This window comes from Ictidomys tridecemlineatus, chromosome 5 (assembly GCF_052094955.1).
Source record: "Ictidomys tridecemlineatus isolate mIctTri1 chromosome 5, mIctTri1.hap1, whole genome shotgun sequence".
NCBI classification, from domain to species: Eukaryota; Metazoa; Chordata; class Mammalia; order Rodentia; family Sciuridae; genus Ictidomys; species Ictidomys tridecemlineatus.
Window position 1 is genome coordinate 179,791,731 of NC_135481.1, and position 18,868 is coordinate 179,810,598.

An 18,868-nucleotide genomic window follows, 5' to 3' on the forward strand; every position below is an offset into this window, starting at 1 on the left:
CCAACACAAGCTGTTATTTCTCACCTCTACTACTTCAGTAGCTTAAGTGATCTTTCATATCCACACCTTGCTTGCTTCTATTATTAGTTCTGGCCTGGCTCAGTGGCACACACCTATAATTCCAGCAACTTGGGAGGCTCCTACTTTCTTTTTTTTTTTTTAATTATTATTATTATTTTGCTTTTACTTTTTTTTTTTTAGTTGTAGTTGAACACAATCTCTTTATTTTATTTATTTATTTTTATGTGGTGCTGAGGATTGAACCCGGGTCTCGCCTGTGTTAGGCGAGCGCTCTACCACTAAGCCACAATCCCAGCCCGAGGCTCCTACTTTCTTGAGACATTGAAGCAGAAAGATCAGATCACAAGTCTGAGGCCAGCCTGCATAGTTTAGTGAGACCCTGTCTCAAAATAAAATTAAAAGGGCTAAGGATCTAACTTGGTGATAGAATGTTTATGTAGCATGCACAAGGCACTAGGTTCAATTCTCAATACCATAGAAAAGAAAAATATGCTGCTTTTGCCTAAAATACTTGCCCAGTTTAATGTTTTTAACCTTTCCAAGGTAGCTATATCATCTCTCTGTGTTCCTGGACTGGGGACATAGGTTGGTAGAGTGCTTGCCTTGTATGTACAAGGCCCTGGGTTCAATCCCCAGCACCACACACACACACAAAACCCCCCCAAAAAAACACCACTCTCTGTTCCTTGTTTCCAGTACAATGCGCATGAAGGAATTTCCCTATGTTCTTTGTACTCTCCCCAGGGCCTAGAAGTGTTTAAGAAACAAATATAGGGCAAGGTGAGGAGATATCACCTCTCCCCAATGGGTGTTTAATATCTAATATTTTGACTGAATGTCTAAATGTATAAGTTTTGTCCCATTAATGGGATGAAAATTTTTAAAAAATTAAAAATAAATTAGCTATTTTATTGGTAATAAGTTCTGAGGCATATTTTCATACTACTGCTCACTTCACTTTGATAAAGAATCTTTATTTTCTGGGCTGGGGTTGTGGCTCAGTGGTAGAACACTTACCAAGCATGTCTGAGGCACTGGGTTCGATTCTCAGCACTGCATATAAATAAGTAAAATAAAGGTCCATCTTAAGTAACTAAAAAATGTTTTTTTAAAAAATCTTATTTTCTATTAAGCATTCTTTGCCTTTAATCATTTTTAGAGACTGGGGCATAGCTCCATAGTAGAGCACACTGTTAACATGCACAAAGCCCGTGGGCATAATGCTCAGCACTACAAAAACAATATTTTAAAAATACACTCAAAACATATATAAAGACAGGAAATTTTTAAATTATTTATAATTTTATAGTTTATTCATAAATACAAAGAACTACTGGGAAAGAGGGGGTACAGCTTGGTGGTAAAGCACACTTGCCTAGCATGGATGAAGCCCTGAGTTTGATCCCCAGCACAGAAAAAAAAAAAAAAAATTAAAAGTAGCACTTAGTTCCTCTTGCCATGAATTCAATGCTTAGTATATCAACTCAATGTTTAAAGCTAAAGTGCACTCAAGACATAAAAAATGAGTAGTATTTTCTTTAAATTGGACATTTTGTGAAGTGATGTATGTATCCCCATGATGGAAACAATGCTCAATGCTCTTCTATCTAAAATCCCCTTCATAGCCACACCTTGAAAACCAACCTGACCCCTTTATGACCAGAACCCACCTTGGCCCCTAAAATGTTTCATTAAACTTGGTCCTAAAAGACTTTGGTTTCAAAAGCTGAAATCTTCATACTATGAAGGATATTTAAAAGAATGGGCCACTGGTTTTGAAGGCCATTTCAAAAAGGAAGTTTCAAACATTTTGCATATTCCTGGAAAAAAATGTGTTTCTAATTTTCTTTTGGATGCATGAATTCTATCATTCAGAAAAAAGTCAAAGTTCTCTAGAGTCAGCTAGCCAGTTATCCTCCATAGCAACAGAGCTGTCCAGCTCAGACTGCTGTGCAGCTGCCACATGCTGGGGCACTCTTCCCAATCCTCTCCTTTGAGTGTCTTCTGGTAAAAAAGCTGGGCAAGATCACTGACAAGATCCAGAGCAATGTGTGGTAGACGGCTTCTGTAGGTGAAGTTTAAGCAGTTTTCGAGCAGGTGAAGTATCTAACTGTTGCATGCTTCTCTTCTCTGCAGAGGAAATGAGACAAAACTAAATCTCAGTTGAATTTACATAAAGTTTATTGAAGAACTAAGGGTGTAGTTCAGTGGTGGAATACTGGCCTAGTACTCGTGAGGCCCTGGATTTATTGCAAAAACCAAACAAACAAACAAACAACAACAACAACAACAAAAACCAAACAAGCAAAAAGCAAAAAAAAGTGTGAACACTGTTAGACAGTGAATGACAACTCAGTTCATGGGGATTTAATTCTTAGTCTACTGTTCTTCTATGGAATTTACATCTAGAAATTTCCCATCAACAACCAGGCACAGGGGCACACACCTATAATCCCAACTACTGTTGAAATATGAAAGGCTAAGGAGGAGGATTGTAAGTTCAAGGATAGCCTCAACACAGTGAGACTCAAACATAAAAAGCCAGAGGACGTGGAGACATGGAGCAAGAGCTCAGTGGCAGAGCTCTTGCCTAGCATGTGTGAGCCAGTGGGTTTGATCCTCAGCACCACATAACAATAAATAAATAAAATAAAAGTATTGTGTCCATCTACAACTAAAAAAATAAAAAGTTAGGGGCTGGGGCTGAGTGATAGAGCGCTCGCTTGACATGCGTGAGGCACTGGGTTGGATCCTCAGCACCACATAAAAATAAAAAATAAAGGTATTGTGTCTACCTACAACTTAATGTGGTGGCTCACACCTGTAATCCCAGAGGCTTGGGAGGCTAAGGCAGGGGGATTACAAGTTCAAAGCCAGCCTCAGCAATTTAGCAAATCCCTAAGCAACTGAGAGAGAACTTGTCTCTAAATAATATATTAAAAGGGCTAGAGATAGGGCTCAGTGGTAAAGCATCCTGGGTTTAATCCCTAGTACCTAAATTTTAAAGGGTGGTGGGAGTGGTGTGGCTCAGTGGTAGAGTACCCTGGTTAAATCCCCAGTATAACCAAAAAAAAAAAAAAAAAAGAAAGAAAAAAAGAAATTTCCCATCAACATATTATTTATTGTGGGGAGAAAAACAAATCCCCTGATATAGGTCATACCTCAGGATCACAAGCTTTGTAGGGCAGCTTGCATCCCAAAGGCCATCAGATATAGAAGAGCCTAAGCTCCAGTCCCCTGGAGACACTTACCAAGCTGTGCTGACACCTTCTGGAGGCACTGGGTACTTTCGTCCATAAATGTTTGCAGCTGTTTTACTGATCCTTGCAGCTCATCCATCTGCAGACAAAAGACAAGATAGAGCTACAGAGCTCCATGGCTTCTCTGATATTCCTCCAACCTCCCTGGGAGGCTCCTGCTCAGCTTTGAGCCTGCTAGTCTTTCAGCCTGGAATGCTTATGTTAGACAGTTTCTATTGACGCCTCCTGAGCCATTCCCTACTTTTCTCCAGCCTGCTCTGTGCCTTCCCAGGCTGACCTCTATGACCACTACCAAGAGGTCTGAGGCTGACACCTATGATCTCTACCAACAGGATGCCACATCCTCTAGTTTCTGGTTGGATGTAGTTATAAGGGAGCCCTAGTGGGAGGGAGCTCAATGAAGCCAGGATATTTATTACCCAGGATTGTTCCCGGAAAGGTCATCGTGAGTTGGCTGAATCCCTCAAGCCTTGAGGTCATAGCTCTCTCAAAGTATGTGTTGTCCTCTCCTCAGATGCCACAGTAACTGTCCTCCCTTCAGGCCAACAGGTAGGATGAGCTCAGCTACCTCTAAGCTACAGGTTACTCCACTAGCCCTTGTGGTTCTGTGGTACCCACATCTTTATCCATAGTTGCATTGAAATAAGGTTTTGGAAATTCCTCAAACTACCTTATTTCAAATGCCCATCTGCTTCCTGTTGATTCTAGGACTGACAAAACACTGTTCTCCCAAATGTCCTCATGGCTCACTTTCTCATTCCTTCAAATTTCTGTTAAACTGGCACCTTGGTGGGGCCTTTGATAAGTGCTTTATGTAAAAAACAACCCGAAACCCTTTCTGTACTCTCTATCACCCTTACCCTGCTTTATTAACACTTACCCATATATTTACTTTTTATTATTATTATTTTTATTGTCTATGGTGCTAGGGATGGAACCCAGGGCCTTGTGTCTACAAAGCAAGCACTCTACCAACTGAGCTATATCCCTAGCCCTCTATATTTATTTCCAAGGATGATGCTATAGTTGGATTTTGAATGTCCACCAAAGGCTCATATGTTAAAGCCTTGGTAACCAGCTTGTGGTGCTATAGGGAGGTAGTGGACATAGTGGGAGGGAGCTTGAAGGGATACTGGGTGTGTGCCCTTGAAGGGTTACTGGGACTCAGGCCCCTTCCTCTTGCACTTCCCAGCCACCATAATGTAAGCAGCCTCTCTGTCATGTGTTCCACCATGGTGTACTGTGCCACAACGGGCCCAAAACAATAGGGCCATGCAACCATGGCCTGAAATGTTCAAAACTGAGTCAAACTATATCTTTCCTTCTTGTAAGTTGATTATTTTCAGGGATTTTGTCACAGCGATGGAAAGCTGACTAATAGGTAACGAGCAGCAAAGCTGGAAAGCTCAACCAAGTAAGACTGAGCCAACTTACCACCAGCTCCATATGATCAAATACTTTGTTTTGGTTCTGTAATATTTTCTGATAGTCAGGTTTTGTGTTAAGAACTTCACTCTGAGAAGACCCAAGATATGTTGTAGGTTCTACTTTGACTTCAGTAATTTTGGTTTCAGCTGATTCTCTAAAACAACCAAAAAAGAAAAGATTTTCAAGGAATTTTACAGTCACTTTCTGGAAAAGATATCAAAGATTATTTCTGAAAAAACCTCCCACAAGGTCAAATCAATATTTTTTTACCCTACTCTAGGTATGGGATCTCTCTCTCTTTTTTTTGGTAGTAGCAACTGAATCCAGAGACATTCTACCCCTGTGCTACATCCCAGTCCTTTTATTTATTTATTTATTTTTGTTTTGAAAAAGGGTCTCACTAAGTTATTTAGGCTGGCTTCAAACTTGTGATTCTCTTGCCTCAGGCTCCTGAACGGCTAGGAGTACAAGTGTGTGCCACCATGCCCAGATCTCCTTTTTCTTTTGCAGTAGTGGGATCAAACCCAAGGCCTTGCACATGGTTAGCCAGATACTCCACACTGAGCTACACTGCCAGCTTCTGGTACAGGCTGTCTTCATAACAGGCTCTGAAACAACTGTTCTGTATTAAAGTTTTTATACCACTAGACTCTGGGAAATGTTAAAAGTTTTAGGTCGGTTAACTCCACTGAACAGTAAGTATGAACATGAACAAAAAGGGCTATCATTGGAATAAAGGGAAGCCAAAGTCTGCTACCCTAAAGTCAATGTCTATAACATTTACCAAAAAATGCTGATCTACCTTGAGTTCATGAAAACTGATGGAAATCTTTTCAAAACTATCACTACAATTTACTGAGTGCTTTGTAGGTGCCAAATGTTGCTAGTCACTTTCCATTTAACATAACAACCCAATGAGAGGTAATATCCGTTTTCAAATGAGGAACCCCAGACTCCAAGAGAATGATCTGCCTGAGTTCACAGATTTAAGTAGTCAGACTACTTCTAGAAGCATTTCTCTTAAACTATAAACTTTGCCACAAAAGTTTTTATTCTGAAACTGCCATCTTATATAGAGTCTATCCTCATAAATAGAATAGGTGTGGGGTAAATAAGGTAACTGATAACCCCCACTCCTTTGATTAGAAAAGTTTTTCAAACCATTTTCCTCAAAGCCCCTCTCTACTGAGAGGCCATTTTTGCAATTATAGAGTCTTGGCTAACATTTTATAATTGGCTTTCTAGCTAACACTACTAGAGGGGGGAAAAAAAAAAAGCTTAAACTTACTTGTTTAGATACTCAATTAAATAAAAATTCAGCACTTTCCCACTTTCAAGATCCAGACAAAGATCCGGATCTTTCTTTCCTCCTCTATCACTCCCCTTGCATGTTTCTGTGTCTCCATGAAAGACCTTCAGGATGCATAAATGTATCACAAAGTTCATGTGCTCACTCAGGTCTCTTGACTACTGTATTTGGCCCAGACCCAGGTGGACAGGTGCAAAGCAGAGATGTGCCTGTCTCCCTAAGGATGTGAAACCACAGCCAAAGTCACAGGACAGAGGCAATTCTGTTCTGAGACTAAAAATAGTGATGCCAACTTTTCCTTCCTTTTCTGCCACACTCTGCTTATGTCAGAGAGTACTAATACACACTTTTACAGAGTTTTGATGCGTTTACTGAACTGTGAGAAAGGATTCACCATTCAATTTGTGCTAAAAGAACTGAAATAAATGCAAATCAAATTCCACAAGGTTAAAAAGATGGCTTCCTGTTTACAGATCTAACCTGGACATGGCTTCTGGTAGTACCGCTTTCTGGTAGTGCAGCAAAAGCTGATCCCAAGTCTGACTTTCTAAAGAAAATCTACAGAATCAGGGAGAAAAAAAATCTGTTAATTTTGATCATCTCATTCATAATCACTCAGGGCAACAATAAGTACCTTAGGAATATAATCTGGTTATAAAATGTGAATAAAAAAGTCATTAAAGGATTAGAAAGCTAAACTGATCAGAGGATATTAATTTAATCAAATAAAACAAGAGTTCTTAAAATGAAATTAACATCCTTATATTCCCAGACTCCTTCCTATGAAATTATCTATCAGTAGAGCCATAAACTTTTCAATATGCAGCCTTTTAATTTTTATTGTTGATATATTAGTACTGAACACCATGTTTACAATTAATTTTCCCCAGGATTATATTCCCCAGATGAAGAATTAATTTAGACTTTCCCAAATAAGTTTCACTCATTTTTACTTACTTTGTTATATACTCCTTCATCTCAGCCACTGACTTCTCCAGAGACAAATCTGATGCTTTTCTGGAATACAGATAGGATTATGAGATTAACATGAATCTTTCAAGAAATACTTGTTTTTAATATGATGTCCTATATAATTTCTTTGCAGTGCTGGGGATTGAACACAGGGCTTTATACTTGCTAGGCAAGCAGTCTACCCCTAAGCTACATCCCCAGTCCCTACATAATTTTAGTGGCATAAAAACATTCCTAACTTTTTATCTTTCACCAAATATTTGTTTTTGGACTTATATCTCACTGGTGTGTGTGTGTGTGTGTGTGTGTGTGTGTGTGTGTGTGTGTGTGTGTGTGTTTTTACGGTACTGGGATTGAACCTGGGGGCCTTCTACCATGAGCTTCATCCCTAGTCCCATTTTAAACTTTTTTATTATGAGACAGGGTCTCATTAAATTGCCAAAGCTGGCCTGAAACTTGCAATCCTCTTGTCTTAGCCTTCTGAGTTGCTGGGATTATAGGCATGCACCACCATGCCTGGATCTGCTCACTTTTGTCTCTTTATATTCCATTTCTCTCATCCATTCCAATTCACACCATGGCCAAATTAACTTTTCCAAAAATAGTCCTTTAATTTTTTTGCCTTGCTTAAAAACTCTGTGATTAGCTGGGTTCAGACGTTAACTACAGGTGGCATATATCTGTTTTTGTTTATTAATTTTTATGTAGTGCTGAGGATCGAACCCAGTGTCTCATATGTGGAAAGCAAGTGCTCTGCCACTGAGCCACAACCCTAGCCCCAGGTTTAGCCACAACCCTAGCCCCAGATTATAGGTGGCATATACCTATAATCCCAACAACTTGGTAGGCTGAGGCAGGAGGATCACAAATTTCAGGTGAGCCTAGGCTTAATCCCCAGTATCATATTTGAACCTTTGTGACTACACAGCTTACAGAAGAAAAGCCTGAACTCTTGAAATTGGCACTTAGGGTTATCTATGTTTTGGCTCCACCCAATTCATCAATTTTGATTCCTACTGTTATTCAATGGCTCAGCTCAGTTGATTAATTCTAACAGAAAGAAAGCAGGCACTAAAAATGCCAAAATATCGTAGATGCTCTTGGTACTCTGCCTGGCAAAGACAATTAGTAGTACCACCATTCCTGTGTTTCTACCTAGGCCTGGGAAACTGATGAGATGCAGTAGCCTGTGCTTAAATATATTAAAAGAGATGCTGTGTTGAGCTAAAATATCTTTCATTTCCTGATTAGAAATGTCAATCCTAAGGACCTATGGAAAAGTAGACCTTCATGAAATCCAAACTTAAAGTTCATGATGTAAGTCTAAGTGCTTGGCTTGTTGCAGAGCACAGTTAGCAGGTTGGGGATAACCTTGAACCTGAAGAACTACCAATTTTGGAGGTGGAACTTTTAAATTTAAATTTATGCTAATATTCTTGCTTGTCAAGATCCAAAGAACATGATTTTCTTTCATCTCACCTGACTAGCAAAGATCTGAACTGAGCTTTTTTCATCTTTCCATGGCTGGTTCCTACTCATCATTCAGTCTTACATGTTTTAGTCCAGAGGTCAAATCATTAGAGAATTTCTCTGAACATTCTACCTTAAGTTGCTCACATCCTAAAGTCATGTATTTTTTAATTTTCTTTTTTTTTTATATTTATTTTTTAGTTGTAATTGGACACAATACACTTATTTTATTTATTTATTTTTATGTGGTGCTGAGGATTGAACCCAGGGTATTGCACATGCTAGGCGAGCACTCTACCGCTGAGCCACAACCCCAGCCACAATATTTTTTAACTTTCCTGATCATCACTATCTGAAATCACATTTTCTCTGTATTTGACTGTCTCCTTTATTACCATATATGATTAAAAGATTATTGTTAGGCTTATTTATCATTGTATCCCCAGTACTTGAAAGATCCTGACACATACGAAAATGCTATATAAATGTTTGTTGAAAGAATAAACAACTGTTTAATAACAATGAAAAGTCCTAATTCAGTTATAATTTAGGACAGAGGGGAATTGCTCTTACTCTTTTGAATCTTCAAAACATTTTTGTAGAGTTCCATCACTTTCCAGTCTGTCTGCAAAATGTTTTAACTCCTCAGAAAGAGAAGATGCTAGAGAGAGTAAAATAATGTCATAAAATAGAAAGAATATAAATTTTCACAATGAGCTAACAAAGATACTTAAGGTATTCTTAGGTCTAGAAAACACCTTCTAGTGTTCTGTTACATTCTGGCCTTCTCATTCACTCAAAAAAGTAGTCCAAGTATGCAGAAAAATATTGTCTATTTTCTCTACGATATATAGAAAAAATGGAAGATAACTTCTTCATGTCATTTTTTAAGTGGTTTTATACTTGACTAGTGAAAAAGGAGTTAAACAGGTATATAAGTACTGATAACTTCATTTTTTTCAAGAGACATGAACTCCTGGTACTAGAAGGAAAAGCATTACAGAAGTCAGGAAATAGGCAAGAGTGTAATGAGACATAATGATGGCAAATAAAAAAATACATGCACACAGGGAGAGATGGCTCATGCTTATCTACAATCCCAATGAATTGAAAGGCTAAGGCAGGAAGATCCCAAGTTTGAGGCCCTCCCAACAACTTAGTGAGACCCTGTCTCAAAATAAAAAATAAAAAGGGTTGGGGATATGGCTCAGTGGTTAAGCTACCCTGGGTTCAATCCAAAAAAACAAACAAATAAACAAACAAAAAAAAAAACATGTGCTCAAGGAAAAAACAGGTCTCTGCTAGACTTGAAAGAGCCTACTGTAACAGGTGAAGAAAGTGAAGGGGAAATGTTAATTATCCATCAAGCTAACCCGGATGTGTCTACTCTAATTATGGTGCAATTCTGAGATAAACAATCTCTGCTGACAAGTAAATCTGAGTATTTTCTAGGTCTTTTTAAAAATGAAGTACCAGGTTCAAAGCTCACTCATCTATTCTTAGTAACTTACCTTTTGCTCTAAAACTTTCAAGACTGAAGCCTTTAGTGTTCCTTAGGAAAGGTTCAAGTTTCTGTACCGAGAACTAAAAAAGAAAAGTTTTTTCAGTATAACAACAAAAAAATTTCCAGGCCAGTCCTATAGCTTTGTAATGTTTAATAAATATAAACTAAATATGATTTAATTTTTTCACCTAAGACTTTTCATATGAACAGAATAAGTCAGGAATAAAACACTTTGTTACTCAGACTACACATTTTAACTCAGAAAAAAAATCATTTAATTCACACAAATTATTTGCTTCTCTAAACTGCCATAAGCACCAGTGAACCATAGCATAAACAATATAATTAGGGGCTGAGGTTGTGGCTCAGAGGAAGAATGCTCGATTAGCATGCTTGAGGCACTGGGTTCAATCCTCAGCACCACATAAAAATAAAATAAAGGTATTATGTCCACCTACAACTAAAAAATAAATATTAAAAAAATAATTAAACAACAAAACTATATGACATATATCATATATTGGTTTAGCATGTAATCATACCTCCAATGTTTGTAATAACTTCAACTTTTACCTCTACCCACTTTAAATTCCCATCACTTGTTGTCAGTGGGCAAAAGATACTGTACTGGGGAAATCTGTTAGCTGCTCAGTTAGTACAGCAGCAACAATGAGACTAGTATAGAGAATTTGGTCCAAAAAGAACATGCTGCTGGGGTTACATCTGGCTTTTACATTAATCTCAACCTGAGGAAAACATCTTTTAATCAGTTCATTGCGTACTAATATCTCTGAAGTTGGAACAATAACAGTTGAAACAACAAAAAAGTTGAAAGCATTTCCCAATCTCAAGAATCTCACCTGAAAACTTGAAAGCAGGAGAGCACCAAGCCGTTTGCTTTCTGCTAAGTCAACACTGATGGACCTGCTGAGCTCTAAGATAAAATATCACCACATTTAAGGAAATGCATACTTACACAGCCAGCAAAGTAAACAAAATAAAAATTTCCTCCCTTGATGCAATCCAACTTAAAGCAAGAAGGAGCTTTCTCTGATTAAAGGGAGAATTCTAATTCTTCCAGAATCCTAGAGGAATGAAGTTTTCCTATTTGTATATCCAAACTTAAAAAAAGTTATAAATATCTTTCTTAGGTATTACATTAAACTTTTATTTTGTTAAATAAGGTAGATATAAAATAACTTTTTATAATTCATTTTCACCAAAGAAAGCAGATGAGAACCTTTGAGCATTTTTATATGACAGGCACTGCAAGGTGCTTTAAAGACATTAAGAGTCTTCTTATAAATTCCACAAGCTCCATTTTAGAAATGGGGAAACTGAAGTGATTTGTCTGAAATCAGAGACTGGAGGAGTCATGATTCAAACCCAAATCTATCACCCAAATCAGTGTTTTACCCACTAGGTGCCATGCTGTCTCCCTAAAATGACCTACTCAACATGAAGAGCTAACACCTATTGAACACTTGCTATATAAAAAGCATTTTATTAAATGCCATGTATACCTCATTAAACTTAGAGGCAAGTATCTTATCAATTCCATCTAATGAAAGATAATGCTAAGGAACAAAGCTGGGTAACAGATAATTTACTCAAGGTCACATAGTGAGTTATGAGATCACATTGACTGGACGCTTTCCATAATTATGCCATTGATTCCTCAACTGCAAAATATTGTTAATTTTAATTATTTTCATTTAAAAATAATTATATAGAGCTGGGGATATAGCTCAGTTGGAAGAGTGCTTGCCTTGCATGTGTAAGGCCCTGGGTTCAATCCCCAGCACCACAAAAAAAAATAAATAAAAACAATTATATAGCTGAGTGTGGTGGTGCACACCTGTAATCCCAGTGATTCAGGAGGCTGAGGCAGGAGGATTGAAAGTTGAAGGCCAGCCTCAGCAACTTAGCAGGACCCTGTCTCAAAATTTAAAAAAAGACTGAGGATATAGCCCAGTGGTAAAGTGCCCCTGGGTTCAAGTCCCAGTATCAAAACAAAACAAAACAATTTATATAGCCAAGGATGTCTGCTTTGAGAATTATGAGAGCTACATGTCTTTTTGCCCTCCAGCTTTAGCTTGCCATTTTTTAAAATTCTCAACACTCCTCTCTTGATTCTTACTATTGCTAGTCAAGAAAAATAGGATTCTTTCTGCTTGTAACCAAGGAAACCTGGCAGGTGGCCAGGAACAACCAGAAAATAAGCAATCTTATTACATTGGTGATTTCCTGTTATACAGAGTTTTAAGTCTAAAAATGCTCTGGAATTAAATGAAGTTAGGGGTAATCCTAAGGAACTACTAATGTTTTCTTGGCACATCTAGAGAATAAAGTACATGGGCATTGAATTGGCAGCAATTTTCTGATGTGTTAAATGGCTGTTTTTATCCAGTTTCCTTCTATACATCAGACCACTTGGATGGTAGTTATCTCTATTTATTTATTTATTTATTTATTTTGCTGTACTGGGAATTGAACCCAGGATGCTCTACCACTTAGCTACATTCCTACCCTTTACTTATTATTTTGAGACAGAGTTTCACTAAGTTGCCAAGGATGGCCTCAAACTTGCCATCCTCCTGCCTTGGCTGAGATTTTAAGTGTGCCACCACGCCTGGCTGGATGGTGATATCTTAAAGTATTTATAATAGCTTAACATTTGAGATATTACTCCATTCCAAGTACATATATACTATGTTATACATCAACTCATTTAGTTCTCATACAGTCCTATAAGATAGGTATTATTTCACTCCCAGTTTACTGGCAAGGACCTTAAGGCAAAGGAGGTTAAGTAATTTGCTCAATTCCATACTAGATTTTCCATATTATATTCTGTATTTTGATGCTCGGATATAAATTCACACAAAACAACATTCAAATATGGTATCCTTAAGAACTACATTTTCATTCATTCTTTTCTTTTTTGGTGTAGGGGATTGAGCCCAATACCTCATGATCTTTAGCGAACACTTCACCACTGAGCTACACCTCAGTCCAGTCTAGATTTTTTTATGTGTATCTTCACTTTTGAGTTTTTTCCTTAGTTATAAAGGCTAAAATCAGGTATTAACCCATCCAACTTCTGTTCCACTTTAGGTATGAGGCGAAAGATACTGGAAAAACTCTTTAATGCCTATCATCTGAGCAGGGGATAAGTGTTGAATAATTAGCAATCAATCAGAATATGTACATGGTGGCTCATATGACATAAACATCAATAATACTAAATACTTAATAGGTCTGACATCAGAATTTATAAACAAAGAACATCCTTACACAGTAGGTATTATTGTCTCCATTTTATAGGTGAGGAACTGAGGCTCAAAAAGGTGAAGTGATTTGCTCAGTCACATAGCTAAAAAGAAGCAAAGTCAAGTCTATTCTGTTATACTTTGTCATTCCTGTCCTTCCTCACTGCCTCTTATCTGAGCTGGAACCTGTTTTATGTACATAGCACCCCACCTGTGATGCCCTGATGGAAGGGAGGCAGTGACTTCCGTCGGTTTATTTCATTCATACTTGCTCGACGCCAGGATCGTCTCCTGTCTCGATGATGGACAGACTGTTCTTGAACGGACAAATGAAGGGACCTCAACTGAAGTCCTTCCTGGTAGCTGACATCAGAACTTTCCCCTTTTTCTGGGCTAGAGCCAAGGTGAATTCTTTCCTTTGCTTGAGTCATCTCCAAGGAGACAGATGATTTAGTAAACACTTCCACAGGGTTGAAACTTGATTGCAATTGATGATCATGTATCACTGGTTTCTCTTCTAGCATTTGTTATAAAAAAGTCAAAATACAAAATCAAACCCATCACAACTAAGTATATGAGCAAAAAGAAGGAAAAAAGAAAACCTGCCCCTACACAGAGGCATACGCCTGTGGTCCTAACTATTTGAGCAGCTATTTGGGAGCCTGAGGCAGGAGGATCAACAGAGCCCAGGAGTTTGGGCCAGCCTGAGCACAGTAAGATGCAAGAAGAAGATGAAAGAAGAAAGAAGAGAGAAGAGGGAGGAGGAGGAAGAGAAAAAGGAGAAGAAGGGGGTGTGTGTGGAGAAAAGAAAAGGAGGAAAATGCACTCAGATCATGGAAACACTGAGGAAGCATTTCTGCAAATACATGAATGTGACAATAAATCAACCAGTATCCATGAAACAATTAGGTAATAGCTCAGAAGCCTGAACTCAAGGCAAGAGGCCTTGGACTTTCGCAATACTCACCTTTTATGATGTCTGATTCAGTTACTGAAGTCATCCTAGGTAGAAAACTCTGAAAACAGGAAAACAAAGTGATCTGTTCCTTTACATTTCAGGTCTAGTGTCACTGGGGCTTTTCTACCCTAGAATAGACCTGTGCTTCCCATCCTCTCTGAATTGCCTTCACCCACCTCCTACACAGAGTATAAAGAATAGGTCATTGCTCTCTATTCTGATCTTCTACAGAATTTATTGCTAGAAATATACATATTTCCCTATCTTCCACTAGCTAAAACTTTGTTTAAGTAGTCCCTAATTCCTTAATTCAGTTGATGGCATTAGGACCTACTCGGTCTTCCAAACTAGAAAAACCACATTATCCTTTATTCCTTACTCTTAGCTTTCTAAAAGGCATATCAGTTCTACCAGGTCTCTAAATCTTTCCTCCATTGCCACCATTACTAGTTTAGTTTTTTAAAATTTTTAGTTGTAGATAGACACAATATCCTTTTTAAAATATATTTTTTAGTTGTAGGTGGACACAATACCTTTATCTTATGTGGTACTGAGGATCAAACCCAGTACTTCACATGTGCTAGGCAAGCGATCTACTACTGAGCCACAATCCCAGCCCCACAACATCTTTTTTATTTATTTTTATGTGGTGCTGAAGATCAAACCCATATGCTAGGCAAGTGCTCTACCACTGAGCAACAACCCCAACCCCTACTAGTTTAAGTCTCACAATTTCTGCTCTCTCGCCACCTCATTATCAGTTTCTTCACTGTTTTTTTTCCTGCATTCAACACTGGTCCAGTGCAATCCATTCTTTAAAACAACTGCAGAAAATTTTCCCACCTTTCATTCAACAACTTTCTATAAGCTAGTCCCAGCTTAACCAGTTGGGATCTCTGTGATACCCTTTCCCTGTAGCACTTTTGAATCTTTGCACACATCTGTCCTTTCTGTATAACATTCATCCTTCCCAACCTCACTTAAATATGAAGCCACTTCTACTGTGAGATTTGGTAGCCACATCCCTTGGTCTCTAGTCCTGGCTGTAAAGTTTGTTAACATATCTGTCTCCCCGGTGTCTGTCACAGACAACTGACTTAAAAAGAGGGCAGGGAGGGATACAGCTGAGAGAACATCTCTTCATCGTTCATGCTACTAGCAGCCATCTGGATGTGGAGGTGCTTGGTAAAGAGAAATGAATAGATGTCGAGAGACAACGTGGGAAAGGCAACACAACAAAGAAGGGTCCTTCAAAATCTAAATCCTCACCCTCCTTATGCCTTATCACACAGACCAAGCTAGGACAATAGCACCAATTTGTCACCTAAGCGCTTCCGATCCGCTAGGACCTGTGCCATGTAAGCGCTTTACTCACTTCATGGTCCCGCTTCATCCCTTCCCCAACTTTGGGTGCTAGTACACACTCCACTTTGGAGAGTGGGAAACGAAGGTTCGGAGGGGGCGGAAAGCCTGCCCCAGCTCGTCCCGTAGCCAGCCCCTGCGCGCCCCCGCCCCGGTCTCCTTTTTTATGTGTATCTTCACTTTTGAGTCCATAGTTCAGGACTCTAGGCCTCGGCCCTGCCCGAGCGGGAGGCGCACCCGCCCTCGGGTTTCTTTACTTCCAGAGAAGGTCGCCGCGCCCGGAGGCTCCCAGTCTCGAGCAGCGACAGCGGTGGGCTGGCTGCACACAGAGGCTGGGAAGGGGATAAGCAGGGGAGCGGTGTGCGACTTCCTGACCTCGGTGCGACGCCCATGCAGCTCGGAGCCTCGTTCCTGAAACACCGGCCACGGGTTACTCAGTCCGCGGCCCTATCTCAGCCCTGGACCCCGGTGCCACTGAGGCGGCTCTTCTCAGGTGCACCTCCGCGCGCGGTCCGCAGTCAACGTCACGGTTGCCACTTCCGAAGCTCCCGCCAACACACAGCGCATGCGCGGCCGACAGGCTCTCTCGCGCGCAGGGAACACCCTGCTGCGGCTTGGCGCATGCGTGCTGAGGCGTCGACGCTGTTGCCCGCCCCGCCCCCTGTCCAAGTTCTTCCTTTCTGTTCCGACTGCTTACGTCACCACATCACCATCTCTCCAGGTGACACGCTCTGGAGTCCCCTCCTAGACGTTCCAGTTTAAGGTGTCCTTTTTGCGCCTGACCGTCCCAGAACCCTTCTTTGATGGGGAAACAGGTCCAGATAGATACTTGAGGAAAGCAGGCAGCGCATGAGAGAGCATCAGTTGTCATGTGCTCGTCGCTAGGCCATGGTCTCCCCTCCTTTTTTTTTTAATGCATCCTTTTTTTTTTTAACCTTTATTTTATGTATTTTTGTGTGGTGCTGAGAGTCTAACCCAGTGCCTCACACCACTGAGCCACAACCCCCCCAATCCCCCCTCTCTTTATCCCCTATCTCCAAAAGCTCTCTCTCCAGGGAGAATTGGAGCTCTGAGCTTGGTTTGCCCCAGCCTATCCTGCTCCTGTTCTTGGGGCCTCTTCAAGTACTTGGCAAAGTTGGAGAACTCTTCTTTTCACCCCCATCCCAGGCTACCCCTCCCCAAACCCCTTCAAAACTCTTCTGCCCACCTGGTGAGAGGTCTTCTTTGTTCAAGCTGTGTTTTTTGTGTTGGAAGCCATTCCCTGCTCTTCCTAGCAAAATTCCCCAATTTTAAGCCTCATCTAAAGAACCATCTCTCTCAGAGCCTTCTCTGTGCTCCAGATGTCCCTTCTGCGCTCCAGGATCCCAACCAGGGCCTGCTCCACTATCCCTGTTGGTTTGGGAGGCTCCACAAAGCAGGCTGCTTCCTCAGCACCCAATGTAGTGCCATCAAAATATCCCCTTTGATGAATGCAGTCCTTTCTTTTAGATCTAAAACCTGCAAATGTTGAATTAAAAGCAGTTCACAAGGCCTGAAAAAGGAGTGGGTAAAGGCAACAGTAGCATGACTGGCCATCCTTCCATAGCAGGTGTGGCCATTAGTCAATGATCTAAGAACAGAACTCAGTGGAACCAACCAGGACAGGCCATTGAGAATATTGCCTCATGGAATCCAGAGCCATAACATCCTCTATGTCTTTTCTCTGCTCAGAATTCTCCCATGGCTCCCTTCTGTCCACAGGATGTATAAAAATCCTTTCTCTATAAAGGCACTGTGTGATCTGATGCAGCCTCTTCTTTCATCATTCCCCATGCCATAGACACCAAGCTTGTTTAATTTCTCTAGTTCTTCTCTGCTTTCTTTTCTTTCTTTTATTTTATTTTATTTGGCAGGGGGTAGTACTGGGGATTGAACTCAGTGGCACTCAGCCACTGAGCCACATCCCCAGTGTTATTTTGTATTTTATTTAGAGACTCACTAAATTGCTTAGTGCCTCAAAGTTGCTGAGACTGGCTTTGACCTCATGATACTCCTGCCTCAGCCTCCCAAGCTGCTGGGATTACAGGTGTGTGCCACCATGCCTGGCACTGCTCTGCTTTCTTTTGCAGGACTGGGGATTGAAGTTGGGGCCTCACACTGATGAACCCAACCTAATTCCATCTTAAGATTGGGAGTCATCTCATCTTGTCACAAAGTTATGAAAAGCTCATTTCTCTTTTATCATAAAATACTAAGATTTCTATTTGGCCTGACCACCTGATGTTTAAACTTGTTTGAAATTCCTGTGTGTACTCTGAACTCATTCATGCCTGGCTCTCCTTGACCAGATAACAACCCTCCTAAATCCTCAGCAGCACCTCATAAATTCTAATGTTGGAATCTCAATGTACTCTCTACCTTGAAATGTTAAGCCACGTAGATCATTAACCTGCTATCTGCCTTTGTATTTTGCTTGCCAGATCCTGTTAACTGTAAGTTCCCAAGACACCCCCCTTTGTAACTCTTTGTGCTATAAAACCTTTTACCGGGGCTGGGGATGTGGCTCAAGCAGTAGCATGCTCGCCTGGCATGCGTGCAGCCCAGGTTCGATCCTCAGCACCACATACAAACAAAGATGTTATGTCCGCCGAAAACTAAAAAAAATAAATAAATATAAAACAAAAATAAATAAATAAATAATAAAACCTTTTACCTGGAGAGCTGGGGGTTGATCTCTAGCCTGTCTTTGGGAGAGACAGTCACTGGCCAGTTCACAAGAGCTGTTTTGTGAACACAATCCAAGCTTGCTTTAATTTGATTTAAAATTGGAATCAGTGGGCTTTTGTTTGCATTGTGGTTCAACAATACATGCTTGGCAAAGTACCACTGAGCTACATTCTTAGCACTTTTAAAATTTTAGCTTGAGATAAGTTCTTGCAAATTTGCTCAGGCCGGCTCAAACATGTGATTCTTTGCCTCAGCCTCTTGAGTAGTTGTCTGCTCTTTATACTGGGCTTTCATACACACTGTTCCTCCCTCTGTACCATCTCCCCTTAGGCTTTTGCTTGTATTGTAGTCCAACACCATCCCCTTCATCTGGTCAGCATCTCAACCTTATTGTCAGTTCAGATTTCTCTTCCTTTGTGAAGACTTTCCTGGTTCCCCTGGGCTCCCCAACCCCTTGACATTAGATATCTTGTTTTCTAGACCCATCTATTGTGTCCTCAGTGCCTGGTACAGGCCTGGCTGTTATTAACCCCTTATAAAAGAAGAGATCTCTCAAATATTATGTGATATTCAGCTTCCAAGATGGCCTCAGTGATTCATTTCCTG

General features: G+C 40.2%; 2 protein-coding genes across 5 annotated transcripts in view; both read right to left on the reverse strand.

The window, feature by feature from the left end:
* Ndrg3 (NDRG family member 3) overlaps nucleotides 1-18,868 on the reverse strand; it is a 162,585-nt gene that overhangs the window by 63,174 nt on the left and 80,543 nt on the right. The window lies entirely within an intron of this gene.
* Nucleotides 1,305-16,175, reverse strand: Dsn1 (DSN1 component of MIS12 kinetochore complex). Of its 3 annotated transcripts, none has more exons than XM_021729523.3 (11): nucleotides 15,932-16,175; nucleotides 14,204-14,252; nucleotides 13,448-13,753; nucleotides 10,825-10,898; nucleotides 9,972-10,044; nucleotides 9,034-9,121; nucleotides 6,976-7,035; nucleotides 6,499-6,576; nucleotides 4,716-4,863; nucleotides 3,273-3,360; nucleotides 1,305-2,151 (listed from the first exon to the last, which is right to left on the reverse strand). In XM_021729523.3, exons 2-11 carry the CDS (start codon nucleotides 14,235-14,237, stop codon nucleotides 2,048-2,050), a joined length of 1,053 nt encoding a protein of 350 aa, XP_021585198.2. In that variant the 5' UTR covers nucleotides 14,238-14,252; nucleotides 15,932-16,175; the 3' UTR covers nucleotides 1,305-2,047. The 3 variants fall into 3 exon arrangements, with proteins under 3 accessions (XP_021585198.2, XP_040131173.2, XP_021585199.2); XM_040275239.2 differs by having other exon boundaries at nucleotides 13,448-13,667; nucleotides 15,932-16,174; XM_021729524.3 differs by lacking the exon at nucleotides 13,448-13,753 and having other exon boundaries at nucleotides 15,932-16,174.

Bases quoted from the DNA above. Each gene is read 5' to 3' on its own strand.
- Dsn1 (XM_021729523.3), bottom strand. From the start codon at position 14,237: ATGACTTCAGTAACTGAATCAGACATCATAAAAG. The intron at 10,899-13,447 runs GTGGGGTGCTAT...ATTTTATCTTAG, and splicing joins CTTCCATCAGGGCATCACAG to AGCTCAGCAGGTCCATCAGT. The intron at 7,036-9,033 runs GTAAGAGCAATT...TCTGTATTCCAG, and splicing joins TGTTTTGAAGATTCAAAAGA to AAAAGCATCAGATTTGTCTC.